Source organism: Monodelphis domestica, chromosome 5 (genome assembly GCF_027887165.1).
Source record: "Monodelphis domestica isolate mMonDom1 chromosome 5, mMonDom1.pri, whole genome shotgun sequence".
NCBI classification, from domain to species: Eukaryota; Metazoa; Chordata; class Mammalia; order Didelphimorphia; family Didelphidae; genus Monodelphis; species Monodelphis domestica.
The window spans coordinates 117,407,948-117,430,508 of NC_077231.1; the positions used below are offsets into that span (position 1 = coordinate 117,407,948).

Consider the following 22,561-nt stretch of genomic DNA (forward strand, 5'->3'; position numbering starts at 1 on the left):
TTTCTTTCTGAGCTTCTCTTTAAGATGTCTTGTAGAGGTTCTTAAAATTTATATAACTATTTATAAAAGTAGGACCTCGTTTTTCATGACCTCAACATAGACCAAGTCAAGTATATGCATTGACAATCAAAAAAACAAAGCCAGAAAAATAACCAAAATAACAATTTTTAGTTACATGCCAAATCTGTGTCATTTTCCCAAGTGAGATAAAATTTACCCAATCACAAGTATTCTTGTTCTGAGAAGTGATCGTGTCTTACACCAAAAATTAGCTCTGCCATCATTCTCTGCAGAGTCCTCACTTGTAAAAAGTCATGTACTCCTCAGAACAGAGCTCTGTTTCATTAATGCTAATTATTTTTTAATTTGAAACCCTTCCCTTCCCTTATAATCAATGCTTTGTATTAGTTTCAAGGCAAAAGAGTGGTAAGGACTAGGCAATAGTTAAATGATTTGCCCAAGGTGACACAGCTAGGAAGTGTCAGACCATATTTGAACCCAGGACCTCCCTGTCCCTGGGCCTTTTCTATCCATTGAATCACCCAGCAGCTCCCAGAATTTAGTTATTAATAATCATGACAAGTGATTGGTGTTATGTTGTTAGCTCTGATAAGCCTAAGAAAAGGTATAAAGTGCCTAGTTATGTTTATATAATACTTATTAAATAATGGGCTGTGCTCTTCTGTGCAATTTTCAATTTATGCAAAGGGACTTTGCATTGGTCATATAAACAAGATCTTACATTATTTTTCCTTTTATTTTCATAATCAAATGTACAATATTGTGGTGTTCTCAATTTGGTTTTCTATATTGGACTGGATGAGGTAGAAAACCCAGAAGAGTATCATGCACATACCATAATGAATACATTAACATTGTTTTCAAATATGGGATGAAAAACTATTAATTGTGCTAAAAAGACTGTATGCAGGAGATCTACATACTACCTTAATTTGCAAATATGCTGTCAGCTATCCAGCCAGCTACTTACTATATTCCAGAATGTTTAGCTCCTTCACAGCATGAATGTCACTGAGTTGGGCAATTCGAGCCTGGACCTTGGTCCGCCCTTCACGACCAGTCATGTCGATTTTTTCAATCATTTGCTGTTGCCTATCAATCCAGTAGAGCCAGTTTTCAAACACAGTCAGTCCCACAGGCTGCAATATATTTGAGTCTTCTAAAACTATTCGATTGGCACCTTGGTAAAATAATCCAAACAGAAAAAATTTAGCTAAATTCAGCTAAATAAAGTACTGAAATCCTATTACTGTTGAATATAAGTACTAAGTAGTTACTACGGGAAGTTAAAAATCTGTTTTAAAAGATGACATAAATAATAAAGTTTTTTAAATGCTAGTAATTACATTAAATATAAAATCAGTGATATGAACTTCTTAATATTTTCTTCACATCCCAAAGTGGTAAAGGACCTTATAGAAACTCCCTATCCAAATACAGAAATGTGTTCTATATTATCCCAGAAAAATAACCATTCAACTTAAACACTATTGAATGAAGCAATGCACTCCATTGCTAAAAAGCTCTAAGAAATTCTTTATACTGGACAAAAATCCACCTGTAGTTAAGATTTTTTTCCTAAACAACTTTACATTTTCTTTCTTTCTCTTTTTTAGTTTTTTAATTAAATATTTTTAAAATAAATACTTTTTAAATTTAAAATTTTAACATTTCATTTTCAGTTCTGAACTATCTTTCTTCCTCTTGCCCCTCTCCCACCCATTGAGAAGTCAAGAAATAATGCTCATTATACATAAGAAGTCATATAAATCATCTCCACATCAGCTATATAATGCAAAAGAGGGGGGGAAAGTAAAAAAATAAACTGAAATGAAAAAATATTTCTATCTGCACTAAAAGTTCATCAGTTCTTTCTCTGAGGATGAATGGCATTTTGCATAATGGGTTCTTGAGAACTGTCATAGATCACTGTACAAATCAGACTAGTTAAATTGTTCCCAATTTATTATCATTATAATATTTCTGTAATTGTGTACAACATTCTCCTGGTTCTGCTCACTTCACTTTGCATCAGTCTATGTAAGTCTTTCCAGGTTTTTCTGAAGCCATCCTGCTGATCAGTTTTTCCCCCCCTCTTCCTTCTTTTATTTCTTTTTTAAAACCGGAGTGGAATCAAGATGGCAGCTTAGAAGCAGCAGAAGCTGAAACCTCTCTGACTATTCTTCCATACCAATCTTAAAAAAAAAAAAAAGTCAGAAATTCAAACCCAACAAGGAGTCACAGTTCTCCTTTGTAAAACCCTTAGCTTCTGTCCTGATACCAATTTTCTTTTTAATCCATACCTTCCATCTTAGAATCAGTACTGTGTTCCAAGGCAAAAGAGTGGCAAGGGCTAGGCAATGGGGATTAAATGACTTGCCCAGGGTCACACTGCTAGGAAGTGTCTGAAGAGAGATGTGAATCTAGGATCTCCTGTCTCTAGGCCTGGTTCTCAATCCACTGAGCCACGCAGCTGCCCCAAGTCCTGATATAAATTTTAAAACAAAAGAGCAGCAAGGACTAGGCAATTGGAGTTGAGGAATTTACCCAGGGTCACATGGCTAAGAAATGTCTGAAGTCAAATTCGAACCAGGTCCTCCTAACTCTAAGACTGGAGTTCTATCCATTGTGTTATCTTACTATCCCTCTGCTGCTCATCATTTCTTACAGCACAATGGTATTCTTACAACTCACCCAGCCATTCCACAATTGATGGGCATCATCTCCATTGCAGTTCTTTGCCACCACAAAAAGAGCTGCTATAAATAATTTTGTACACATAGGTCTATTTCCTTGTTCTTTAACCTCTGGGGCAAAACATTTTTGATTTCATGAAATCAAGATTATCCGTTTTTGTCTCCCAAGATCCTCTCACTCTCTTGTTTGGTCATGAACCTTTACCCACAGATTTAACAGGTAATTTTTTCCATGCTCCCCTAATATATTTATGACATCACTCCTTATGTTCTAATCATATATCAAATTTTGAGTTTATCTTGTTGGAATATGGTGGAAGATACTAGTGTAAATCTAGTTTCTGCCAGACTCCTTTCCAAATTTCTCAGCATCTTTTGTCAAATACACCAAGTTCTTGCCCTAGTAACTTGGAACTTTGGGTTTATCAAATACCTATTTATTGTTGTCTTTTACTTTTATATATCATATGCCTAATCTGTTCCATTAATCAATCCACTCTATTTCTTATTCAGTACCATACTGTTTTGAGGATTACTACTGCTTTGTAATATACTTTAAGATCTGGTACTACAAATCACATTTTTACCCCACAGATTTCTTTTATCTTTTGTTTCCTTCAGATCAATTTTATTATTATTTCTTCTAGCCTTTAAAATAATTCTTTGGTAGTTTGATTGGTGTGGCATGAAACAAGTAAATTAATTTAGGTGGAATTGTCATTTTTATTATATTGGTTCAGCTTACCCATGAATAATTAATATTTTTCCAATTTTTCAGATGTCTTTATGTGAAAAGGTGCTTTGTAATTGTGTTTGTATAGTTCCTGTGTGTGTTGTGGCAGGTAGACTCCCAGGTATTTTATGTTGTCTACAGTTATTTTAAATTGAATTTCTCCTTCTCTTGCTGCTGAGTTTTATTGATAATATATAGACATGCTGTTAATTTGTGTTTTACATTTTGCAGCTTTACTAAAGTTTTGACTAATTTTTAGTTGACTCTTCAGGGTTCTCCAAATATTCCATCACATAATCTCTTTCATACCATTCCATACCATCTTACTAGCACATCTTTGGTTAAGAGCTTTCTTTCCCATACTGAAGGCAATAGCCACAAAGCAGATGAAAAAGTTGGTGGAGTCAATGAACTAAGTTTCCAGCTAAAAAGCAGTAAATACACACTAAATTATGAATAGGTCCTAAAAATGATCAGGCAAAGTAAAGCTGTACGAGTCATCCTAACAATAACTAGCTTTAAGGAAATGAAAGAATGAAATGAAATGAAATGAAATAATGAAATGAAATGAAATGAAATGAAATGAAATGAAATGAAATGAAATGAAAGTTATGTTAGCCAAAACTAACAAACATCATGAGAGTAGCAATAACAATGAATTGGGAATAGCATGTGCAAAATGCTGTAACATGGTTATGACTGATTTAGGTGTTTCTGATATCATTGGAAACATACCAGAAAAGACCAGCAAACTGTACATAATTATTCTGAATGAAAAAAGAATTTATTATGTGCAAAGCACTGGATTTAATTTTTTTTAATTGTTTATATATGTATTAAAGCTTGGGAGTGTTTGTGTTTTAAAAGTTTCTGCAAATCAGAACTGACTAAGAAAAGCATAAGGGGGATGTAAAGAAAAAAGAGGAGAGATTCCCCAGATTAAGTGAACTGGAAATACTATTCTTGGGTACCTGAGAGATCACTACTTTCAATTCGCCGTAGATCTGAATCAGCCCAAAACAGTTTGCCCAAGCGGCTATCGAGGGCTAAAGCTATAGGTTTACTTAAGCCACTGAAAAAGAGGACTTCTCTTTCTGTTCCATCCAAAGCAGCCCTCTCAATTTTTGGAGACCTTTCTTGAAGATTGGTAAAGTACATATACCTAAAGGAAGAAAGGGGGGGGAAAAGTTATAAAAAAGAAGTTATATTGATATAAGCATAGTCTTATTTTTACTATTTTCATGGAGTTCACCAAATTAGTATTAAAAAAAGTATATACTACTAGATGTCCTTAGGAATTCTGCTTTATTAAACAGATAAGGATTTAAAATTAACTTTCTCACAGTTTTAGGTAAAGAAATATATATCCAACACATTTGAAGATTATTTTTTGCTAAATCTGAAGAATGATTTAAAAAATTGAAAAAAGGGAACTAGTAAGTTACATTTCCTATCTTAGAAATGCACAAAAATTCATCCAGAAGACCACAGGCATTAAGAAAAGTGCTTCCCTTTGTTTTCCTTCCAACAAAGCCCACAGCAGCAAAAAGTTGCCTTGTGGTATATGACCCAAGACAGGGCATGTTTAGTCTGTAAAATTCTATGTCCATAGGCAGGCAGTAAGAGCACAGAGTGATCCCTTGAAAGCCCCTGGTGCTCAGAAAGAAATCTTATAAAAGTCCAAAGAAACTTTGGAAGTCTTAAGGAGGGGCAAAGAATTGTAAACAGCATGGTGCTGAAATGCTTACATCAGGACATTTCAGACCAAGGGACCCTTGGGTCCCTAATATTTAGTTCTGGGACTACACAAAGAATCCTGAAGGTCTAGTACTCTGAACCATGAAGATCCAAGGGAGCTCAACCTTGCTAGGTGGAAGTTGATTCAAGAACAAAAAGTAATACCACACAGGATAGAATACAAGTGTTGCAGATCCCTAGCATAAATCCCTAACTAGGAATTAATACTAGAAAGAATAAAAACACCAATTAGTATAAAAAAAATACTCAATCTAGAGATCTTCAAAAAGAATACATAAACTCTGTAATAACTACAGAGATTCAAAGGAAAAATGCATTTTCCAAAATCATGAATATGTAACAAAAATAAAGGCTCTAGAAGAAAAAGCAATGAAAATAGCTTAAAAGATTGTGTTAAATCAGATGCACCAAAATAGATTCCCTGAAATCAGTGACTTCATAAAAGATTAAGAAATATTAGAATCAAATAAAAAACTAAAAAAAAATAGAAGGAAATGGGAACTAGCTGAAATAAAAAATAATCAATGTAGAAATGAAATCAAAGAAAAATAATTTAAGAATCACTAAAATATCTGAAAACCATGATTTTTCAAAAAGTCTAGAAAATACATTTGAAGAAACCATGAATGAAAATTGCCTAGATCTGTTAGAGCCAGAAGACAAAGTAAGGATTCCACTAATCAACTCCTAAAAGTAACTAAAAATACCACCCCCCTAAATCTAAAGCAATTTAGATACCAAGGGGCTGCTATCGGGATCACCAGAGGCCTGGCGGAACAAAAGGGAGTCTTAAAATACAATATTCCTGATAGCAAAAAGGGTAGGCTCAAAAGCAAGAATACATAATTTTGAAAAGCTGAATATAATCCTTTGGGGAGGGGGTCCTTAATGAAACGGAATTCCTGCAAGCATTTCTGATGAAGAGATCAAAACTGAGTAGAACTCCAAAATAGAAACACTGGAGTCTCAAGAAACCTAGAAAGGTTCATATATTTAAGTAATTATAAGGAGCTATATTATAACACAGTGACCATATTCTAACAGAAGAAGGGAAAAGTGTCCCTTTAGGACCTTAAATGTCTTCAAAGGGCAATAAGGGAGTTAACATTTTTAAAAATTGAGGTCTGATGGTGGACTGATTTTGATCTGAGGATTTTTTTTTAACCCTTACCTTCCATCTTGGAATCGATACTGTGTATTGGTTCCAAGGCATAAGAGTGGTCAGGGATAAGCAATGGGGGTTAAGTGACTTGCCCAGGGTCACACAGCTGGGAAGTGTCTGAGGCCGGATTTGAACCTAGGACCTCCCCTTTCTAGGCCTGGCTCTCAATCCACTGAGCTACCTAGCTGCCTCCTGATTTGCAGCTTTAAAGAGGAAAGAAGGAAGGACAAAAAGAAAAACATTACATGGAAAGGAAGAAAAAAAGAGTAAAACTTGCTACTTCTCAGAATAGCAAAGGTATGTGGGAAGAGAGGGTACAAATATGGAAGAAAAAATAGGAAGAGGTGGCATCAAGATCAATTACTCTTATCTGAAATGGGCAAGAGAAGACTAAACATACACACATACAGTGAGTTCAGAAAAGAAATATGTCAAACAACAGGAAAACAAGTGGGAATGGGAGAGTGGTCAGAAGGAGGAAAGAAATAAACTTCTTGATACTGAGACCAATAACAAGAGGGAGGAAATAGACAAAAACCAGAGTCTAGGAGGATGACATTGGGGAATTCCATCTGTGATTAGAGGATTCCCTTGCTTGACAGTCTTAATTTTTGTAGATCAAAGTTAACTTTGGTCTATTTTCTCTCTAAAATCACAAGTTCTGAAGACTGAAATAATCTTTATTGAATACTGACCTATGGCATGGTTATTAAGACCAAACTTTAAATACAGAAAAACATAAACCTTGTGATCATATACCATCCCCCCAAAAAGAAGGTGGTGCTAGAAGGATTTGGACACATGTTTAAAATTCTTCCCCCTCCATCACCAAGTTTTAGTACCTGTATATAATTTAAATATAATCTTTTTAAAATTTACTTACTTTAAATCCCTAATACTTCTTTGACTCTCCCTTGAAAATTGCCACAAAAATATCCCACCTCAATTTCCAATATGCCATTTGCTTAACATACCCTTTCTCTGGGTTTACCATGATGGCCCGAGGTCGGTCTTGATCTCCTTTGAGTACTACTCCAACAGGTCTCCCATCCAGTCTTGTTACATTAATGACATTAGTGGCCTCACAAGTCCAGTAGATGTAACGGCTATAAATGTCAATGCTGAGGTCATAGGGCTGCATGTCCAGATTCTGATTGGGAACTGAGCTCACAACCACAGTAAGACCCTTTGGAAAGAAGGGTAAGAGACATATACAGATGACATTAAGTTGAAAATTGGACAACTCTGGGGCAGGGTCATCCAATACTTGACACCTACATGAATAGCTGAACCGAAATAAGAACTAATTCTCTTAATGATCAATATGTATTACTTCTTTGTCTAATTCAAGGAATCCTGAATATTCCCTGTTGGTTACAATAGTTGGGAATATAGCAATAATAGTATGATTTGCCCTTAGCACCACTCTCTAAAGGAGTCCCAGTAGAATGTTCCAAATGCTGAGCAATCATTTGTCAGTCAACCCAAGTTCAGGGCTATCACATTTACTCATACAAAAGTCAGTGTCAGAAAACTGAAGTATTAATAAAGGTGAATAGTACAGAATTTCTTGCATGAAAGAATCTCCACTTGTTCTTTGCTAGTGGGCTAAAGTGGCCCTGCACAAGATTGATTTTAAAAATACAACCCCATAGAAATATAACACTGGGGGTGTTGTAATACTGCTCTAATTACTGACAGCTGGTTATCCTTCTATTAGTGCTTTCCCAAAAGCACTAAGGCTTGTTTAAATGCTTTGACAGTCTCAGTCCTAAACTGCTCATTTCCAAACACATTCCAATTTCTGGTTCTTTAGCATTAGTTCCATAATAACTTTGCCCAACTCCATCAGAGCACTGTTCCTAGTCAATTATGACTAAATGAATGCACAATATAGTCACCTAAGTTCCATAAAGGTTAGTTAGCATCAATAAAAACACTATAATCTTGGCTGGTGATCTAAACATAGGTTTAGCCTTGGAAATGAAGCAATGGTCTGTGTAAGCATGGCATACCCGATCATTACATCTTCCCCCATATCACTGTCATCAACAAACATTTACTAAAAGCTTACCAGATTGTAGGACTCTCTATTATGTGTGAAGGTAGGATTAATGCTCCCCTTGCCTATTTTTAGCTAATCAAATCAATAACTTAAAGTACCCCTACTTGACACTAAGTAAGAGAGTTTGCAAGTCATTTGCTAGAGTGGGTGACAACTCCAGAGGCCACTGCCCTGCCCCTGGGCAGTGCTAGGCAAATTGAAAGACTGCAATTGGTTCCTATAAAGTGGGGAAGGTTCAGGAAGTGATGTGAAAAAAGGAATACAAAAAGTCTTGAACATCCTGTCCAAGAGACTTCTCCTTCGACTAGTCTTCTCCTTTAAACTTCTCCTTTGGACACTTGCATTGGTGAGCTAGACTAAAGAAGGAGACTCTTTCTCTGGATCCTGCTTCAGATTGCTGGGTGAGTAGCTGGCCTTCCTCTCCTGGCTTCTGGAGAGATTGGTTCCAGAGAGGCCTTCCTTTCCGGAAGGAGGCTGCATGTAGAACCCTTGCTGAAGATACCATGGGACTTCTGGCTGAAGAGACTACCTCAACTCTATGTGGATATTAGTACTTGAGAGCCTTTGCTGGGAGGTGAGTTAGATGTCTCTGGACAGAAATTATAGGGTATCTAGCTAGGCAATACTTTCTACTTCCTTCCTACATTTTTCTCTTTAATTATATCTCTGTTAAATTAAACAGACTCATAACTAAAGAGTTAATTTTTAAATTGGTGACCACGATATTACTTTAGAATTTTCATATTTAGCAAAAAAATCTTAACTTTAAGTTCTTACATTGGTATTCCATTTTAATAGTTTTAGCTAGAGAGCTTTCTTTTATCTGGGTTAAGTAATGAAATAAGTAGAATTAAGAAAACTATAGAGAAATGAACATATCTGTAAGTATATGTGTGCACACAAATACAAAGACAGGAGAAGGGAGGGAACAGAAAGTCATCTTCATGCACTAGATGGTATGGATGGTTAGCGGGTATGGTTAAAGGGGGAACACTCTTTCAGGAAGCTATAAATTTTGAGCCAAGTTCTTTAATTACCTGGCTACCATCTTCCTGTGCCTTTCGGATCATATTTTGTCGTGAGTCAATCCAATAAAGTTGTTTGTCCAAAGGGTCATAGTCAATGGCTCTAACATTCCGCAGGCTGTGGATAGGGAGGATGATATCAGGACTCTGTTGCTCATCAATCACCATGCGGTTGATGGCATTCTTTTGACTGAAGAGCAGGAAAGTGGTAGGCGCTTAAAAAAAGAAAAGAATAAAAAAGAACTATATTTCACAAGAAGAATGAGGTCAATCTAAGTACTATTAGGAATGTCATATTGTGTAAATTTTGGCCAACTCTAGAGAAGGGGGAGGGGGGAGAACAGGGAGGTGATAAAAGTGAATTTTGGAATAGGAAGAGAAGGATAGGACAAAGTGTTCAAGAGTTAACACTTAGTGTGATCAGGACTCAAGCAGGTCCATAAGGATCTCTGATAAAATTTACAAAAATTTTACTTCTTTATGAATTCTAGGATCATTTTAAGTGGATGGGAGGAGTCATCCATTAATAAATACTAAAAGACAGTTTCAAAATGATCAAACTGACAGAAAACTTAAATTCTATTTCTGACTCTGCCACAAACTAGATGTGTGACCTTAAGCAAGTCACTTAACTCCATATTATAAAAAAATCCTAATAAAAATTGTATTTTGTCCCTAAACATTCTAATATTTTGCCTCCCTAACAGTAATATCTGATGTCATGATTTAGTGTCTATTCCTTGGAAGAGTATGAATGCCTTTCATCTTGTCTCTCTCAGAATAATCTGGGCTCTGATTAAAAAGGATTAAATCCTTTTTCAAGATAATGACATAATCCTTTTTTCTAGCTCTGCTCTTTCTCTGTCTTTTCCACAGGGGAAGTCAAATGAAATCAGCAAGGAAATAGTTTTCCCTTATCACATTTGGATTTGTATAATATTTACTTATGTGAATCTTATCCCCTCTACTAGATTGCTTTGAGAATGAGCTATTTTTCATCTCCATAGCCCTAGTTACCTGGTATGTAGCAGTACTTTTAAAATACTAATTTGAGTTAAATTGAAGTAAACACACAGATTAGACCCTAGTTTGGAGTGTTACTCTGCTACTAACAAATTTTATGACCTCAGTGTAGCATGTTATTTATCCTGCTCTCCTCAGTTTCTTGATCTAGAATTTAGGTGAAGTGAATGTTCTCTAAGAATAGATCTATGTTCAGGTTCCCTCTTCAATATTGAAAGGAAAACAGTAATAATTGTTTATACTGATTTCTTAACTGCACTGCTCTTTTCTTCAGCTGCTGTATATCTTAATTGTTTATCTGAATCTTCACAGAATTCTACAAACAAATGAAGTAAATTTTCCTTTATCTGGCATTTGCTACATATCAATTTAACTCCTTTTTACAATTTTATTAAAAATCATATACTACGCAGGTAAAATCAATGACTAAAATTGTAGCAACTGACAAGTTTCCCACTTCCTTTTTAAAAGATCTTTAGAAAAATGAAATAAGTCTCTACAGAGAGTATGATTTTCTTAGGAAATCAAGAAAAAGAACAATAAGCCTAAATGAATTCAAAGGTTCAACAACCCTACAACTATATTCTAAGGGTTTTGAAATGAAAGTCTTCAAATGAGGAAACATCAGGAGACAGTGATAAGATGGAACTAATAAACTATTCTGTGAGTCTTAGAGAAAGCTACCTAGTCTCTTGAACAATAGATGCAATACTTTCTAAACAAGAAGATACATTGATATTTATCATTAACATTTATATCACACTCACTATGTCTCAGGCAACATTCTAAGAGTATTACAATTATTTTCTCATTTGATCCTTACAACAAGCCTTGGAGTAAATTCGACTATGCATAAAGTACTATGAGGAACACAGAAAGCATGAGACATGGTGCTTAGATGGGAGAAGTACAATGTCAATTCCTCTTTTTGCAGACAACTAAAAATGTTAATGTACACCATTACAAGATTTCACCTTCATTAAGGGGTTCAAAATTCATGGGATGTTTCATTTTTTCAGAATAAGTATCTTAAAGCCATTCACCAGGAAACTTATTACAAAACTCTACAATAATGCTAAAACCTTTCAATTTCACCTCAGTTTTATCATTTGTAAAATGGGGTGGGAGGCAGAAATGATGATTTAATTGGGAAGAGGCAATGTGGTATTTTTTTTTTAATGTTGAATTTAAGAGTCAAAGGATATGGGTTAAAATCCTTTGGGCAAGTTACAACCTCAGATTCCTCATCTATAAAATAAATAGGTTCAACTTGGCAATGTCTAAGGTCTTTCCCACTCAAAATCTTATTTAGTCCTTCAATTAAGTATTGAATTACACTACAGATATTAGCTATAATAATGATAGTAACAAATGTGGTTGGTATTATTTCTATTCAGGGTTATATGGTACTTTAAGATTTATGAAACATTCTATTCGCAACAACCCTGTGAGCATTAACCCTAGAGTCAGAGCTTTGGGGATTCAAATCCTTTTTCTACTGCTTATTACCTTGTTTGAACTTCAGCAAGGCATTTAACTCCCTGGATCTGCTTTCTTACCTATAAAATGAAAGGGTCCAACACTATGGTTTCCAATCTCCTTTTCAGGTCTAGTTCTATACCCATACCCCTACAGTAGGGAGTACATATAAAATAATCCTTTTACAGATGAGGAAATTCAGACTCTGAGTTAAATGACTTGCCCATCATCACATAGCCAGTAATTGCGTACGTTAGAATTTAAACTTCGATATCCTGAATCTAAATTGCATTGCTGCTTCTGTTTTTGACAGTTTTCTGTCAAATCAAAGACTAAAAGCATTTTCTAAATAATGAACTTCAGAGCTCACCTAATCCAACTCACTCATTTGATAAGATGAAAAATAGGCACAGAATATCTTTACCCAAAATCAGAGACCTGGGAAGAGCCTCAGATAAAAACAATCTAAACAAGTTTATCAATCCCTACTCTTCTTGACCTCTCTGCAAAATGACCCTGTTGTACCTGACAATCCTATCCTATATAGGTTTTTATGGACAATGCTGCCTTGGTTCTTCTCCTACCTATCTGATTGCTCCTTCTTAGGCTTTTTTGCTGATTCATCCTTTATATCCTAACCTTTTAATTGTGGCTATTCTCCAAGGCTCTTGTGCTTGGCCTTCTTTTCTCTATAAATTTGTTTTCAAGTGACCTTATCAGTTGCCATGAGTTCAGTTCTCATTTTTGTGCAAAATTAATCTTAACAGAATAAAAATGATCACTAGGGAATCAAAATGTGAAATTAGCAAAGAGTAAAAAACTACCCTAAATCAGTGTAGGTCACCAGACTCACACAAACCAGGTTACCGAAAGAACTGGCAGAAGTGACTGATAAACCACTGACAATGAAGTTCAAAAGATCATGAAGAACAGAAAAATACCACAGGATTGGATAGGGGGAAATGTTTCAATTTCCTCTTCTTATCTCTTCCTGCTTCTCCCCCCAAAAAGTAGAGAGACAGAATATATAGTCTACAAAGTTCAGGCCAGGATGCCTCAATTCCAATCTGGCAAAATTCTAAAACACATTATTAAAAGGGATGATCTGTGAATATCTGCAAAAGGAAACAATAATTACTAAGATTTAAATCATGAATAAATTATACCAGAGTGACCTCATTTCCTTTTTTTTTAAACAGTTACTAGACTGGTAGATCAGGGGAACACTGTAGAAAGAGTTTACAGTAGGGTTGTGGTATCCATGGCCTAAAGACATCATCTCATCCTTAAATGAAAAAACTGAGGCCACTCACCAAGAGGCCCCTTTATTCCCTCCTCATTTCACATCACTCAGACATTTACCTAGTGTCTCAATCTTTACTCACTTCAGAGAAGTTATCCTTCTTCAGCTTTACTCCTCATTCACCCTTGATTTCATCTTCCCCCTCAATTTCTCTAATGCATTGCCTCTACTATATTCCTCAAATTCTCATCTTCAACCTCTTTTTCTTCTGCCTCCTTCTCTGCTGCCTCAAAACATGCTCATGTTTCCAATGTCTTTAAAAAGCCCTACATTATGTTACCATCTTTGTAAGCTCTTGTCTTAGACATCTGCACCCCTTTGTGGCTAAATTTGAGAAAGTTATGTATACTCCCTTCTGAACTCCCTTCTCCCTCTTCCCATCCCCAAAGTCGATCTGGCTTCTGATTTTAATATTCAATAGAACTGTTCTCCCCAAAGCTACCAAAAATCATTTAACTGCCAGCTGAAATGGCCTTTTCTCAATCCTTGTTCTTCTTGATATGTTGGTAGCACTGAACTCCTTCTTCTGGATGATCTCTTCTCTTAGGTTTTCATGACAATGTTCTCCAGATTCCTGTCTGACCACTTCAGTCTTCTTGATTTACATCCATGTCACACCCACTAAGTATGGGGGCTCTCTACCCCCAACTGTCCAGTCTTCTCTTCGATCCATACCATCTCACTTGAGGTTCTTATCAGCTCCCAGAGGTTCAATCTACCATCTCTATATGATAAGATGATAAGATCTCTCTATCTAGCCCTAGTCTCTCTCCTAAGCTATATCTTAGTCTCTTGGATTTTTCTAATTGAATGTCATAAAGACACACACACACGCAAAGGTATGTGTGTGCAGTGATAGCATACCACGTGTCAGGTTCTGTGTTAAGGACTAAATATACAAGGAAAGGCAAAAACAGCTTCCAAATAGCCTGAATTCTAATGAGGGAGAAAATATGTAAATAACCAGGTACATACAAGGCAGGTACAAAGCAGATGGATGATAATCTAAAAGGGAAAAAGTGGGGAGACTACGAAAGCCTTTCAGCATAAGGTGGGATATGAACTGAGTCTTGATGAAAACAAACAATTTTGCCCAAGCTCACATGAGAAGTAAGTGCTAGAGCCAAGATCCAGATGCAGATCAGGTCCTCTGACAACATCTCTATTGTTCTTTCTCTCAGGCATGGTTAAACAACAGTTTGTTTTAAAATGTCTACAGGTTTTACTGGACTGCAAGCTGAATATGAGTCAACAGTGTTCTATAGCAGCCAAAAAAACCTGATGTAGGTAGTTGATGGGAATATGGGGTTGGAGTTAAGAGCTGAGTTAAAATCTGACCACAGACAATTACTACTTGTGTGACTCTGGGCAAGTCACTTAACCTCTGTTTGCTTCAGTTGTCTCAACTATAAAATAGGGTCAATACTAGCACCTAGATCAGAAGGCTGTTTGGATATCAAAGGAGATAGTGCTTATAAAGCACTTAGCATAGTCACTGGTACATAGTGAGCACTATATAAATGTTTATTCCTTTCCTTTCTCTTGTAATTTTATATTAAATCAAGGGATGTATAGATTCTAGGAGAAAGGTGAGACAGTTCCACTTTACATTTTCCTAGTCATACTACATATGGTATACCATATTTATTTCTGGACACCATGTTTTAAGAAAGGCATTTACAAGTTAAGTCTTTAGAGAAAGGTAATTAAGATTCTAAGGGGCTTAAGACCCTGCTAATATGAAAATCAACTGAAGGAACCATAATGATTTAACTTAAAAAAGAAATGACTGGGGTAAGGGAGGGGGAAGGGGTGCTAAAAGGAGAAAGTGAGAGATGAGAGCTGTTTTCAAGTATCTAATAGACAATTACATCTTTTGGATGAAGGACTAGTTTTACTGTCTTTGACAGTATCAGAGGCAGAATTAGTTAAATAAGTGAACCATACAGATTAGTAAATGACTGAAAAAAAAAACACATATTAAGTGCTTGCTGTGTACCAGGTATAGGTTTAGGTTTGAGATATAAGGGTTTTCTGTCATCTGAGTTTTTCTAGCAAAGGCTAATCACTTGTTTGGGAACAATATAGAAGAGATTCTGGCTTATGGTTGAACTACACAGCCTTTGAAGTCCATTCTGCTCTAAGATTCTATGACTCTCTGACTCCTATGATAAATTTCATTTAACTACAGTACATACAAGTAATTTCTACATCATGACATTACCTTAATCAAGTCCATGGTAGGCAAAGGAAGTGAAAAGTACATTCTTCTTTTGGATTATCTGTTCTATAGTTCCACTGTAATTAGAGGGAAAATGTCTATTTCTTTTATAGTTAAAAAACGAAGACTTTGGATTCTTTCAAAGAGATAGATTTTCATTCCAAAGAATTGATCTTATTTAATATTTCTGTGATTCTATTCTCTTTGGTAAATCTGCTAACTTTCTCCCATTCTTACCTTTTACTACCTGCTACATCTGATTACTAGCACCCTCACCACTATGCATGAGAAGCTGAAAATTCAGGTGCACATTTCTATATGTATAACTTAAATAGAAAGCCCTGAGGACTACTGATTTTGTATTATCTGTGCCTCTTTTCATTTCCATCTAGAAGAAAACAAAAATTGTCTATATTTATTTTCTCTCAATTTGGGATCTAGTACATTTTAGTTATTTAAACACAATTGCAAATTGAAATGGGTATTTTGCCACATCATCAAATATTATTACTACCAAGCTAATAGTAACAAAAAAATGTTTTAGTAATCCTCTCTCTTTCCAGTAAATATCACCTTTGGTCTTTCATATTTTTGACTGCAGAAAGAAGGTCATCCATAGTGTTTTCAAACTCTTGCTTTTTCCTCAAACTCTAACTTGTTCTTAGAGAATTACAGCTTACCACTGCAAGTCCTGTTGTCATTATTCAGTGAGTAGTGGGCTGGACATCCACAAACAAAACCACCAACTGGCACAGCCAAGCAGAGATGGGAGCAGTGTCCATTGCTGGAAGCACATTCATTCCATCCTGCCTGCCTAGAGGAGTGAAAGACTAAGATGTCCATCACATAATCCAAATGACCCTGTATGATGGTTCGGTTTTGGCCACTGGTTTTGTTGGCACGTTCAATGCTACGTCGGCTCCAGTCTGTCCAGTAGATATAATCCTGGTACTGTGTCAAGCCAAAAGGATGAGGCAAATCATCTGCTATAACTTCACGATTCAGACCTGTTTTGAGAAATGCAGTAGAGGGGTAAGGATAAAGGAAATGAAGTATGATGGGGATAAAAACGTCCTGCTGGCAGAACAAAAGCATTTTGTAACAAATAAATAAATTACATTTATAAGCAATTAAGAAGATTGTAACTATTTTGGAAAAACCCTAAAACCAGGCTAATCTCTACAATCAACTCGTGTTTTCTGGCCCTATGTCTCAGAATAACATTGCTGCCAAGTCAAATTTGTTTCAACTTTTGGAAACATACTTTTGTAGTATTATTAATTCTTCCTAATAAACAAAGGCTACTTTTCTGGTCATTTTTATTACTTTTTTTTCTGTGCATAAAAAAGACCCGTGTTTTTATTGTTATTGTTCTAGGTAACAAAAGAGGTAATTTTAGGAATATCTACATTTATTACAATAAATTACAGTTACAAAAAGATGTGCAGACAAATATTTAGTTAACTTTTTTCCAAATAATCTTAAGTACAACAAAAGAATGTGGACAGTACAATGGGATTTTTTTTAGTGGTATCTGAATATATATATAATAAATATAATATATATAATAAGTGACTATAATGGAGCTTTATGTAAAGGACCAAAACTTGAAAATTTAACTTCAAAGTAGTTTACACTGAAGAACAGAAAACGTATATTCTCAGCTTCCCTACATTCAAACAATATTTCATCATATCTTCTTCAAATAAGATATTTGTGAAGTGTACTTCAAATCTTAAGCATTATATAATAACTATCACTATCATCACTATTATCATCAAAGGATAATTCTGGGAGAGTTTCTACTCTTATACCATAGGCTTTTCTTTTCTCATTACCCTGTCCCATTTCTGGTTTGTTTTTTTTAAATACTTCTCTGAGATAAAAAGAACACAGTAAACGAGACTAAGAAAAAGAATCCAAAGAGAAAACCTAGAATAAGAACTCAATGCATATACCCTCACCCTGGTCCAGTTTAAGGAGATAAGAAAACGTACAAATTTCAACTGTTCATATGTAGCAGCAAATCTACATGTCACATATACAGACATACATATATCATAGATAATAAAATTTAAGGCATCTCAACCTAACTTTATATCCAAAACATCAATAATAGCCCATTCCTTAAATGTCTCAATTTGAATTAACACTTTACCTAGCATATTTGAAGATTCTATTAAGTTGGTATCCAGATCTGTCCAGTAGAGTCTTCTTTTAGCATAATCAATAGTTAAGCCATTTGCCCGTCCTACATTTGGAACTAAGGTAGTTCGTTCACTTCCATCCATGGCAGCTCTATCTATCTTGGGTTTCCCACCCCATTCAGTCCAGTACATAAACCTAAATTCAAAAAATATTCATTATTTTACATTTTTCATTTTTGGTCAAGAAAAGAACAGGAAATATCCTATAAATAATTATACAAACTTTAAAAACCTGAACAGGACAATATGGGGGGAGGCAAAAATTATGGCTACAAATAAATCCTCAATTTACTTCATAGCACCCTCAACTAAATACTATTTTCTTAAATTCTAGAAAGAAAGTCAGCTTTTCTTATAACATTTCTAATAGCATTTGTTTCAAAAGCCTCAGAACTCAACACTTACATTTCCTACTACAGTATTTGGTATATAATGAATCTCTATTTTCAAAGCTTATAATTAATAGCAGTGGATTAAAATCTAGCCTTATTCATAAAAAGGATCCAACAAGTATAAAAGGTTAAAAAGTGAGCAAGGTCACTGAAGAATTTTAAGAAATTAAAATATTCTACTTGTTCCAGATCTTTCTTATATTTTTAAATGTTATTTTTCCTGTACTTCTAATAAAGGAAATGCTATGCTATTGCATCTCACTACCTAAAGTATAATGTTCCTTCTCTGATCATCTCAAGAAACTCACAGAAAAATTATTAATTTCCTGATTCTGACACGCTGTCATTAGGAAATGATAAAAGGAAAATTCAGTGATTCATTGGTTCAAAAGCAATGTAAACAGATCAATGAAATATGTGTTGTTGTTGTTTTCCTTCTGGAAAAACTGCTTAATTCCTAGATTAAAAAAGTAATAAAAGAAAATTATTTGAGTTGAGAATTTCTTAAAACAGCTAATGATCTTAGTCTGGTTTCACTAGGCAAGTATCTTTGTGACAAAATTTACAGTAACAAACAAAACTCTAGGCATCTTGCTTAATAGTATTCAAGAAACTACTACTTAAATGCAGAGCCAAAGGTAGAAATATTATTTTATTTCTTAATATTGGAATTGTCTTCTCAGAATAATGCTGAGAAACAAGAATGGAATAGTGAAATGAAGGGCCTGGACAAGGACCCTATGAGGCTTAGTTTGAAGGAAATGGAGACTTTTAGCCTGGAGAAAAGAATACAAAAGGGGGACATGACAGTGCTCTTCAAATATCTAAAGGAAGAAGGATGAGATTAGGAGCAAATGAAGTTAAAGACAAGCAGATTTCAGCTTAATGTAATTAAAACTTCCCAAAAAAATTATAATGATTCAAAAGTAGGATGGGGAAAATGGGTTTTCCTTCACCAGAAACCTTCAAGCAAAGGACTGAATTATCAGGTATCTTGTAGAAAAGAATTCTTGTTCAGATACAGTTGGGACTATGGCCTTTGAAAGGCTCCCTCCAAATTGTTATTTTATGATTTCAAAAATATGCCTGGCCATTCTACAGTTATTTTCCATTAAAATTTAATGGCACTTGTTCCCTACATATATAAACAGATAAAATGCCCTTTTTCTTTATGTTAACTGGTTAGAAGTAGGCAGCCTCATAATTATATCTTTAATAATAGAATAACTTTTAAAAAGTTTTTTCCACAAAATTATTCCCCATTACTTTATTCTCACAACAACCCTGTGATAGAAGCAGGAAAAGTATTTTTTAAATGAGAAAACTAAGACACAAAGTTTAAGAGATTTGAATGTTATAAGGATAATGAAAGTAATCAGAATGTGTCCTAACCTCTGGCAAAATTTGTTCTTTTAACAAAAGCGGTACAATGCCAGCTAGAAGCATTCAACAAACCAGAATTAGGTTAGAATTCTTCTATGCCAGCTACCAGCAAATCTCTATCCATGACCTGGGACTTAAAATGCATCTATAAGCACTACAATAGTTGATAGCTGATGTATATGAAGAACTGTGACATAAAAGCAAGCTTTCAAACTATAGAATATAATGTGGGCACTGAACCTACCTGTGAGACCTTGGGTAAATCATTTCAATGTCCCCTGGCCTCAGTTTCTTCATCTATAAAATTAGAGAACTCAACTAGATTGTCACTAAGGTTCCTTCCAGTTTTAAAGACATGACCATAAAATCCTATGAATGCCAGTGTTTTCATTTCAGACTTTATGCAAGTAGCACTTGTCAGGTGATAGGTATGAGCACATCCTTTGGGAGCCAAAATGTGTGTGAGCCAAAGCTGACACTTGCTAGTGTCATACCAATGTTCTTGGTCATAAATCCTAAATTTGCCTGACAGTTAATGCTAGGAGGCAATATCACCATTACACCTTAATGCTACATGATAGCATCAGGAATGCTGACTCTGAATGTGGCCTAACCTGATTACAGCTAATCAGAGAGGAGGTTGAGGAAATAACAAAAAATCATCTACTATAATTTCAAATGTGGTAGATATATTTGTTATCTAAATATTTGAATTTTATTAAATATCATTCATTTTCACCCCTAATTTTGAGTTTTCCCAGCTGGTGATTTTAAAGAACAATACCTGCAATTCAGTAGTTCTCAAACATTTTGGTTTCAAGCCTTCTTTATGTTCCTAGAACTTTTGGAGAACCTCTTCTAAGAACTTTAGTTTATGTGGGTTATATCTATCAACATTTAGCATTTTAGAAATGTAAATATCTTAGTATCGTTATGAAAACTGTTTTGATCTCATAGACTAAGTCCCTTAAAAGGTTCCCACAGACTCCTACAGGTCCCTGCACCATACTTTGAGAATTGCTGCTGTAGACTATAGACCAAAAGCTACCCTTGCTAATGAGCAGGTTTCACTGTAACATATAAATTTCTTTGATTTTGTGACAACAGTAAAATCTAACTGATGAGTTAAATATATGGCCTATATCAGTCAAAAGTCTAAACCATAGAACATGTTTGTTTTTTAATGTAGTTTGATTACTTCTGAGTATAAATGTTGTCTAACATGAGGTTAATTTCTGAGCACAAATTTTTGGTACATAAGCATATGGTTCCAGTGTATTTAAAATAATTCATTTTAGGAATATTATTCTATTAATCTTGTTTACTTACTGATTTCCTTAAATAGCTTCTTTCTCCTTTTTCTCTAACATAATGCAAAGGTACACTCTGCCCATTATTATCAATTCTAAATCACCAAATGACTGAAATAATAGTTTTAAAATAAAGTCTTTCACCAGATTTTAATTTAGGAAAAACATCCTTAACAAATATTACCAGGATATCAAGATTCTGTCCTTCAGCTATATCCCCTCCAAAATTATGCATTCAAGGCTGATCAGTACCATGTAAATGTGCCCTTCAATCAATTCAATCAAACAATCCCATGTACCTACAAAAACTATAACAGTAAAATTAAGTTTACCCTTCAGCAGGGTCTAATGCAAGAGCTCTGGGGCTATCTAGGTCCTTCCACACCAGAACCTGACGATGCTGCCCATCCAACTTTGATACTTCAATACGATTTGTTCCAGTGTCTGCCCAGTATAAATTCTTCCCTAGCCAGTCTACAGCCATGCCTTCTGGATAATCCAAGCCAAATTCCACCACATGCTCCAGTGAACTGCCATTCATAAATGCTCTGCTGATAGTCTATAGAAACACAGAGACAGATAAGACAAGCAAATAATAACATAAAATTTACAAACAAAATAGGGGTTTGGGGGAAAGGGTATTTTTTTTTAAAGCAAAAAAAAAAAATCCTATACAGTTCAAAAGCAGTGAAAATGTTTCAAGGCTTTTTATAATAGCACCCCTATTTTAGAAATAAGTTTAGGTGACTCTGATGTGGAACTTGTAAATACTAAAAATATAATAATGACTTTCAGAATTTTCTGTCAGTTTGGAAAAGAACTTCAGCATTCTTAAGAATCAAAATGGAAGATGCTTGGATTGATATAATAAATAACCTTTATTTTAAAAACATTCTTGTTCATTAAGTAGATAAACATAATCAGAATTTTTGGATAGTTACAAGGAAGATTCAGCTCTCTAAACATATTGGTTGGACATACCTTTAACATTTGTAAACATAGCGGCCTGCTTCCTTCAATCCTACCTTGTCTATGTATGTATAGACTACCTTATAGTTTCACTGCAGTTTTGAATTTTTCTGTCACTACTAAACTGTTGCATTTCAACAGTTTTAGAGATCACTACAGTGAATTACTTAACCTGAAACTGAGTTGTGTATAATGAACACTATATAGTTAATAGTTTTAAATACCATCATGCCTTCTCTGATGAAAACTATCATCACATAACAGAAACAGTACAAGCTATTCTGAATGCAATATAATTTACACAAGCCCTCATGAAACAAGCCAAAAAACATCTAGCAAAAAGAAGCAAAGTTTCGTCAAATTTTCTAACCCATTTTCTAATCCTTTTCTATGTTACCCTCTTCTCTCCCCCCCACTCTCTGAGAATAAGTATGAATGTTTCTATCCAATTAGTTTTAAAGCCCTTCTACTCCTTTTCTTAAAACCAATAACTGTAATTGTAGGATGTTAAAAAATGTTTTTTTTAAATAAAATAAGTTACTAGTAGGGACAGCAAGGTGACTCTGGATTGAGAGCCAGGCCTAGAGACAGAAGGTCCTAAGTTCAAATCTGACCTCAGACACTTCCTAAATGTGTGACCCTGGGCAAGTCACTGATCCCCCATTGTTTAGCCCTTACTGCTCTTCTGCCTTAGAACCAATGCACAGTATTGATTCTAAGATGGAAGTTGTGAGTTTAAAAAATAATAATGATAATTTACTGGCCCAGAATCTAAAAGACTATATAACAAACTATTTAAATTTCCTCATCAACA

General features: G+C 34.9%; 1 protein-coding gene across 4 annotated transcripts in view; it reads right to left on the minus strand.

The window, feature by feature from the left end:
• LRP6 (LDL receptor related protein 6) overlaps positions 1 to 22,561 on the minus strand; it is a 127,277-nt gene that overhangs the window by 24,936 nt on the left and 79,780 nt on the right. For all 4 annotated transcript variants that reach the window (XM_056799159.1, XM_007503718.3, XM_007503717.2 and 1 more), the window contains 7 exons: positions 21,111 to 21,337; positions 17,645 to 17,829; positions 16,167 to 16,493; positions 9,473 to 9,675; positions 7,345 to 7,556; positions 4,422 to 4,612; positions 992 to 1,201 (listed from right to left, as the gene is read on the minus strand). In XM_056799159.1, coding sequence (XP_056655137.1) covers positions 992 to 1,201; positions 4,422 to 4,612; positions 7,345 to 7,556; positions 9,473 to 9,675; positions 16,167 to 16,493; positions 17,645 to 17,829; positions 21,111 to 21,337 — 1,555 coding nt within the window. The remainder of the gene's footprint in view (positions 1 to 991; positions 1,202 to 4,421; positions 4,613 to 7,344; positions 7,557 to 9,472; positions 9,676 to 16,166; positions 16,494 to 17,644; positions 17,830 to 21,110; positions 21,338 to 22,561) is intronic.